Source organism: Bactrocera latifrons, unplaced genomic scaffold (genome assembly GCF_001853355.1).
Source record: "Bactrocera latifrons isolate USDA-ARS-PBARC rearing strain unplaced genomic scaffold, ASM185335v1 scaffold_3, whole genome shotgun sequence".
NCBI lineage: Eukaryota > Metazoa > Arthropoda > Insecta > Diptera > Tephritidae > Bactrocera > Bactrocera latifrons.
The window spans coordinates 2,942,805-2,951,741 of NW_017536629.1; the positions used below are offsets into that span (position 1 = coordinate 2,942,805).

An 8,937-nucleotide genomic window follows, 5' to 3' on the forward strand; every position below is an offset into this window, starting at 1 on the left:
TTACAAGATTGGCTTAGCAATTATTTATAGCGAGACGAGAAATTGTGGCAGAGTGTCACTTGATGCCAAACCGCTTACGGAATACATAACAGACCACGGCGCCGTGAACACCTACTTATTGCTAGCTTCTATCTCCAGATACTTGTATATTTGCACATATTTTCATTCTAATTAGGTTCTCAGCCTACTGAAGTTGTGTGCAGTGAGCATTGCCTGCTACAGATTTTTCAGCTTTTCCACTTTCTATTTAATATGAATCGCTTTCCAGTACCTGGCAGTCAACCGTTAATTGTTTGGCTTGAAAAAGTGCCGCATTACAACTGCTTTAGCTATTTGCTGATAACGGCAATCGATCAATATAAATAAATAGTGATATATAGTAAAGAGATAGTTATATAGTATATAGTGTCGAAAGTAGGTCTTTATTCTAATAATATTAGTATAACCCAGAAATATTCATTAGAATAAGTAAACAAAACAAGATTTCAATTGAGCTCATCCGTTAATATGAAATTAAGCTTTACAGAAAGTCTAAGTAATTATCTGTTAATTGTCGCAAAATTTGGCGTATTGTTTGTAGTAAACATATCGAGCCCTAACCGCCAAAAAGACGTAAGCGCCAAAAAACTTCAGGAAGAAGTAGTGCAGTGGAATTGAGTATGTATGCACTGCTACTTCTTAACTATGTTTACATTGTATTTATTTTGTTTTCATATATTTCCAAGATAACGGGCATTAATGTCGCCTACGTCTTTTTTGCTGTCATGCTGGATAGCTGCAAATTTATGTTTTGGCGGTTATGCCCAATGATATTAGTATAAAAATTTTTGTTCTGTTTTTAATTTTTTAATTTTTCAAATTTTTTCGTGCACAAAAATTAACCTTAAATTCATTAGTGTCAATAAAAAATAAAATTAATATGAAAAATACTTTAGAGTACAGAATTAATTTTAACTGCAAGCTTATATAAATAATAATAGTTTTTAAACTTTAATTGAATAGTTTTAAAATTAATTGGCTTTCTAGAAAATACTAATTGTCTTCTTGATGACTTTCAGGTAGAACATCTTTAATAATTTCATCGTATTTTAAATTTAAAAATTCGCTGTGAAATCTTGTAGGTATTGTGTTTTTATCACATAGTATTTTTAGATCTTTGTATTTTTTTGAAGAAATTTTTAATAAATTATCATATAAACGTCCATTTTCTATTCTTGAATAATTTCGTCTTGATCTTGCAATGGAGTTAAGATCGTATTCTTCAATTTTGGAATCGTCAAAATATCCGTACTTAAGTTTTATGATAGGATTATTTTTTTCTAACGAAGCAGAACGTAATTTTGGAAAAGAGATTTTAATTGAAGTGGGTAACATAGTTTGAGAAAATGTTTTCCAATCTTTGAAATCAGAATTATTCATTATAACGCATTTATAATTTTCGGGATTAGTTCTTGCATTTGAAATCATGGTATACCATTCACTAGGGGCCCAAATAGTTTTATCGCGAGTAAATGCCTCAATAGTGCTGCGTATAGAGTCAACTGGCATCATAGTATGCCCAGGTAACAAATACGTAATTTTTATGTTGTGTATAAAATTCGAAATTGTAAGAAAAAATACTAATGTGGAAAGCATAGCTTTATTCCGATTTTGACCAGCACAGCTGTCACAGTAAAGACTTTCTGAAGAGTGAGTTCTTCTTTCGTCGACAATTTTCAAATACTCAAAGACCACAGTGGAAATTTCATTAGATCCTCTTTTTCCGTCAGCTTCTAGCCACAAAAAACAATGACCATTTCTGGTGGCATTTTCATACACGCTTTCATTATAGTATGCATTCTTTCGAGAATAAAATAATGTTATGCTTTTTCCATGGGGTGTATTTAAAACCTTTTGGAGATCAAAGCTAGCACATAGGAAGGACGAATTGGCTTTACTTTCTTTTTGATCCTCTAAAAAGATTTCTTTTCACTTATCTTTGTTTCTTATGTGTGTTTGGTATTTTTCAGTTTGCTTTAAATGGTTTTGTGTTTCGCCGTCGTGGGAGGATGGAGTCACGCAAGTGTGGAAAGTTTTCTGATCGCCATTCACGTGGGAGTGGCCAGAAACGATTCTTTTACATATGACTCAAGCAGCTCACGACTTCCGGTCCTTGACCAAGTATCCTCTGGGTAGCCTAAGAACATCCGTTTGAAGGTGAGCTAAAGTGAGAAGGCGAAACATTCCCTGCATAGGGTTGTGCGCTGGGTTTGGGACCCGCCACGTAAAAAAACCACCCCAATGACAACGCAACAACAGCCTCGGATGAACCCGCCGGGGGTAGCAGAGGAAGAGGAAGACCTCCACYCCGTTGGAAGGACCAAGTGGAGAATGACCTGGCTTCACTTGGAATATCTAATTGGCGCCATGTAGCGAATAGAAGAAACGACTGGCGCGCTGTTGTTAACTCGGCTATAATCGCGTAAGCGGTGTCTACGCCAATCAAGAAAGAAGTTTCGCCGTCCAGGTTTTTGTAATTTTCACAAGTTACGCATTTGCCTTTTTTAGGCAAGTGAAAACCGATATGAAAACTATTTGTAAAAATATTTCGGAAGACTCTTAAGGATAACAGTGACGACTCCTGATTAATATTATTTAAATGCTTGGTATAGCAATCATATAATCCTTTTATATTGCGAAATTCTTGAGGAAGATACAGCTTGTTACTTTTATTACGACAAYAATGCGAGGGAACTGCTGGCAATTGTTCAATAAATGATTTTAATAGTGCAATCTTGGACTTGTCAGACTTATTATGAGGCATAGAATTTTTTTCCCCCCACTAAAACTTTTCAAACCACTCGCATTTTTTCTAGCCAATCTTAATTTTTTTTCCGATATGTGAAGCGTTTTCAGCAAAAACCGTTGGCACACTTTAATAGTATTATCATTATAATTAATTTAATAATTATATGTATATTGCCTTCTGTTACTATCACCTCTTCATCTTCGGACGGATAACCGTGTTATACACGAAAGGAGCCAGTTTTTTTTTTTGGTCTAATTTTGTTGCCGAAGCCCCAAAAATGTTCATTTATTGCTAACCGAACTGACTCGGTGAACTTATCATCACAAAGATTTCCACACTTTTTATTTATACAAGGATTCGGCTGAACACTAGTATCACGTTGTTTTTTATTTTGTAATATTCTTTTGTTTCTGTAACCTCTTTTGCCCACACATGTCTCTTCTTCAATATCATTTTCGGATTCTGTTTGTGAATAASTTTTTTGCTCAGAAGAATGATTAGAATCAGTATCGCTGTATGGAACAAGACCATTTTTGAAGGCAATCTGAAACAAAGTTTTACAACACCAAAATATAAAATGAGATTCATCGAAATTACAAAAACAACCCAGTGCACTTACCACTTGTTAACACAATTCCATATTGCACAATCACTGATAAAAAGTAAAATATTTTGCAATTTTGCCGCTAATCCAAACTAATATGTTGAATCGGAAAAAGACGTAAGCACCACTTCGTTGTAACAAAATATGTAAACAAACGAAATATATACATACATCTAAATTGTTTTAGCTGTAAAATCGTATCGGTTCATTTTATAGCTATGGTATTTTGTGAGATGATGCGAATAATCGAAAACTATCGATTTTTATCGAAAAACAAAAATTGATAATAATGGTACTTACATCTTTTTGGCGTTTAGGGCTCGATATATTCATACCAAATGCTTCTAAGAAAGTCTCTTCCGTAATACCATTACCAAAAGAATGTGGAAAAGTCGCTGAAAATACATTAGAAGTCTATTGTAATCAGTTGAGCTTGGTCTTGGTGGAATCACCAGTCCGTATTTTTTTTTAAAGAAGCTTATCTCACCGTTACTGGCCATGGAGAGCGTTAGGAATATGATCGATGATAACAAACTTTTTATGAACGCAATTAGAAAAAGCTGATCATGACAATATCTGGTTTCAGCAAGACGGGGCTACGTGCAACAGCCGAATTATTGCGAGAAAGTTTGGTGATTACATTATTTCTAGGAATTATGACATTGAAAGGCCTTCAAGAATTTGTGACTTAACACCAGTAGACTGCTTCATGTAGGGTTATTTGAAGTCATTGACTCTCTTCAAGCTTTAGAAGTCAATATTGAATGTGCTACTCATGACATAGGTCTTGATAACTCGAAAATTGAGTGCATCAATTCCTTCTTGAAGAAGATGTCGTGGCGGCAGTTCGAATGATGTTATATTCAGTATTTTATTGTATCGATTATATTTCACAAATAAAAAATATTTGACTATCCTTACGAATCAGTGTTTTTTTTTTTTTTTTTNTTTTTTTTTTTTTTTGTTTTAGGAAAATAAAAATAGCCTTGAGTAAGCTCTTAGAAAGCTATAAAACTCCAATTTCGTTTGTGACTAAAACTTCCTCATTTAATTTGCATATGAAAAAACCAAGCGCTAAAGCGGCTGGTGGTTGGCCAACCGTTAATAGTCGACAACTATCATTCATTGATAAATAACAAGTGTTGCCGGAAAATGCAGAGTAAAAGCTTTCAATTGTGCGGCATTAATTGCGGTTTTCACTGTGTAAATGAAGTAATTGGCTTGCAAACATTTTGACATGGCACATGAATGTTTATGTGCAGTGCATGTATATATGTATATACATATATACATATAGGTATATGGATGAGCACATATCCGTTTGCCGCATATGGGCGCTCAAATGTCTGTCCGTGAACATAAACTAGCTAAATACCAATATGTCTGTGTGTGTTGATATGCGCTTGTGTCATAGCGGTGTGTTTGTGTGTGCGCCAGTCTAATTTTGTATGCAATTGTGCATTCAAATATGCATTTTATGGCATGCGCCGAGTCGTCGCTACATATTTTTACACATGTACTAGCATACGTATGTAAATATTTCAATATGCATGCATACATACGTACAGCGGTTGATTCATGCTTTTCGTGTGAGTTCATTTGTTTTGCATTAAGTGTTCTCAATTAAAACAATGAAAGGAAAATTGATATTTAAAAAATAATTAAGCCACACTTGCAATAGTTTGATGCCGTTTCAAAATTGAATTATGTTTTATATTTAATTTTTATATTCAATTATATTTTGCAAACATATTGTTGAAAAAATGCCAATACGACCAAAAATTTCGCCTTTATCTATATAAGATACATTTGAAAAGTAAAAGAATGCCGATTCCATAAAATCGATGAGGCCAAAATTGGACAACCTAAATATCATGAAATTATCAATAATATTACAATTTATCGCTTGATCTCGTGTCTATTAACTTTCAGAATAATATATAACTACCGATCAGTCGTAAAATCAGCATGCTTTTTGAAATAAATGGTATGTAAACTACGAAATATTAATATAGCCTCGACCTTATAATATTTTTATCGACGGTTGAAGTATTCTATACAAGATTATTTTCCCAAAAACGTGCAGAAATTTTTCATCAATGTTGAATTACACACAACCATCAATGGTCTTTCTCATCCACACCCGTCCTAAGCACCAAATTACTTGAAAAGTTATAGTGATAGGGGTAGTTAGAATTTTCAAAAAAATTTGTAATATTTTAAAAATATTCTCTGAAAATTTCACGTTGATCCGATAATTAGTTTTTGAGTTATTCGACAAATAACAAAGAGAGCTAGGGCACTTCAAAGCGCTAGTGTGAAACTTTAAACGCGTTTTTCTCAAAACTATATTTTTTTAACTGGTGACAACTGTAACTCGAAAACTACTCAGTAGATTTTAACACATACAGCTTTTAGAATATATAATAAACTCGGGCCCGCTCGAAAGATTTTTTTTTCAAAAATTTGGATTTTTTAAGAACATGATTTTTTTGCAAAAATTTAGAAAAAATTTTCCTGAGGCCGCCAATTTGTTAATTTTGAATCCTTCGATCAGGTCCAGGATTATCTATTTATAAAACTAATTTTTTTCGTCCGATTGATTTTAGATGAATCTCCAAGGACTTATTGTTGTCACTGCAAGTACCTTTTTTTTTGCAACAGGGTCAACACAAACAACTATAACTTTGGAAAAAAAAATTTTTTTTTGAAATTTTCGTTACTTCAAGTCAATACATTCTATAATAATGCCATATTACTAATTTTCTAAAATAACACGATTTAATAGCAAAGAAAAAAACACTGAAAATTATAATTTTTTCGTGCCTCTGACTGCCCCTAACCCCTTAATAAAGACGCACCTACTTCTCTTTCGAATTTTTCCGTACTTAAATATGAAAATTTAACAACAACACGATATTAAATTGTTTTCACATTTGCATAAAATTATGAATATTGATTTGATTGAAAAAGTAAAAACGAAAGCGTTAGTAGCCAAAAATGAAACAAATATTTTTATATACATATATGCTATGAATGTATATGTGTTCCCAGGTGATCGTTTGAAAAGTAATAAACTCGATTAGCCCTATGCGCCGCCATAACAAACATAAGTCACGTACGTGAGGGTTCGTAGTCTGCATACGAATATCATAGAAATTATATATTTTGCTATAAAATATTGATTATTTGAAGATTTAAGTTGCTGTTGATAATAACTTTTATGATTGACCTTTCCAGGGTATGATGTGCCGACTTATTAGGATCAAAAAATACGGAGAAAAGTTAGCGAATGTCCTTATTACCTGATGGTATCTGCTGAAACTTCTATATGTGTGATCTATTCATCATCTTCATTTTATATCAATTGTCCTCAAAATATTTTGTCATATTATTCTTTTCGAGATACCAAGTGTAAGCAGGAGCTACTCTACGTGGTCTTTCTAAAGGAGTGGAAAGTACAGAATCGAACGCTCTTGGACATGGAGTGCTAGTAAGCTGTAAGAGGATTCAGCATTAAGGCAGTTCTTTTAGGTGCTGTCGTGGGCTGCTTTAAAGTGAACGAAGTGGTGGTGTGTGTCGATCTTTCGTTAACGGATTTTTTCGAAGATTTTATGCATGGTTAGTTTATTTGACGGTGGGTTTCAGTTTTTCTCACACTACGCTCGATAAGACCTTATATGCGATATTAAAAACAGGACAGAGTTCAGAGGGCAGAGCACACTTAAATTCCAATCGTCGAACATACTTTCGTCCGGCCATATTCTACAAAAAATCTGATGTGTGTATGTTTTCAGTTCTTTGCCGCCGTTCTTGGATAGCTCGGCCGGTAATCCATCCATGCTGTTATTCAAGAGGGTTAGTGTTATGACCAAGAATTTAGTTTTATTATAAAAATGAGGGCATTATGTTTTTAAAATAATTTCATATCTGGCTCGAAGCGGAGGGGACTCACATAATCCCACAAAAATAGTCCAGCGAAGTTAAAGAGATAATGTCTTCACCAAAGGTTCCTTGAATAAATTGATGGTTTTGTTGTCCCTGTGACTTTATTATGGCTCCCTCTGCCCATAAAGCACACCAAGCTGTGACTGCCTAAGGATGTATCGGCGTCTCAATAACAACGAATGTGCAAGGTACTTATTGGTCGAAGCTGTATCGCTTGTAAAACTAAATTTGTATACAAATAAACGACGATAATACGAGCATGGTTTATTTGATCATATCCGTCTGCATATACGCGAAATAGACCTTCAGTTGTTGAGAGTTCACAATCATTGTAAAATGGTGGATGTGGGTTATAACGTGTGTATGTTAACTAGAGTCAACTCAACCATGGGGAACTCGGCGTTTGCATAAAGTATGCGACGATGACTAAATCATTGTGAGACAGTTAAATTGCATTCGATCGCGTCAATTAGCCATATTTATGACCAATAAATTTGTGAAGAGCTTTTCGTTTACAAATATAAAAGTGTACACTTACACAATCTACACATATACACGCATTGACCGACTGTGGTCTGACTTTGCCCATGGCAATGCCAATGAAAATTTCATTTTTGCCGCGCAAGCTTGCTACACGCCATTTAAGCTTAATTTTTGCTGCTTTCTTGTTGTTGTCTGCTCGACCAAAAATCGGTAAAAGGTGGTAAGCGAAATGCGCCATACCATTTGCACCGCGGCCAACGTTTTTTTAGCACACGAATGCACATACCTCGGAATGAAATAGTTGTGTTGTACCAATGTAGGTGAGCATGTAGGATAGTGTGTGTATGCGCTGGTGGCTTGTATATGGTTTGTCGTGACAATATGATTTCTTTTACACACATTTTTTCAAATTCTTTCTTCTGTCGCTATGCTTTTGGGGTTTCGTTTCCAATTTCGCTTTTTCGTGATTTGTCAAAAATTCTACATGTGAGCGTCGAGTGCCCTGCGACGGCGACTATTAAAGCGCTTGTCAACGTTAAATCGGTACCCAATATTTTACGAACTTTCAACAGTGCCTCAACGCTGTCGCCGTTGCTTTGCTTAAGTGTGTGTGTGTCCTGTAATCTCGAATTTTAAATAAATTAATTAAAGTAACAAAATGGTCGCTAACAAGAAAATCGCTTTCGTCGTTCTGCTGTTCGCCGCTGTCATGAGCCAGGTTTTGTGCCAGCAAGTCGCTGAGGATAACGCTTCCGATGCTGCTGGTTAGTGCTTTTAATGTTATTTGGTGAAAAGTGAAAATGGTGAATAAGTTGAAAATGTTTAAATATGACAGTATTTAAAAATGCTGAGATAAATCTTGTATGATTTTTTTTATAAAAAGCCATTGAGTGCAACGTAATAATAATAATCAACTGAATTTGAGAAAAAATTCAACTTTAACGTTCTTTACATTGTGACCATAAACTTGATTTTTTTAATAAAAAGAACACATTTTTTGCAAGTTTTTTTTATTCATTGTGTATTTTTTTCGTGTTTCATTATTTGACTAAAAACTTTAATTTTTACTTTGAAATATTTTTAAATTATTTATTTTATGTTCATTGTACCATAA

At 34.1% G+C, this 8,937-nt stretch overlaps 1 protein-coding gene across 1 annotated transcript in view; it reads left to right on the forward strand.

Annotated features, from left to right (window-relative positions):
- The first annotated feature begins 8,383 nt into the window (after positions 1 to 8,383).
- LOC108970396 overlaps positions 8,384 to 8,937 on the forward strand; it is a 1,851-nt gene continuing 1,297 nt past the window's right edge. The window contains exon 1 of the mRNA XM_018935735.1: positions 8,384 to 8,587. Coding sequence (XP_018791280.1) covers positions 8,482 to 8,587 — 106 coding nt within the window. The 5' untranslated portion in view covers positions 8,384 to 8,481. The remainder of the gene's footprint in view (positions 8,588 to 8,937) is intronic.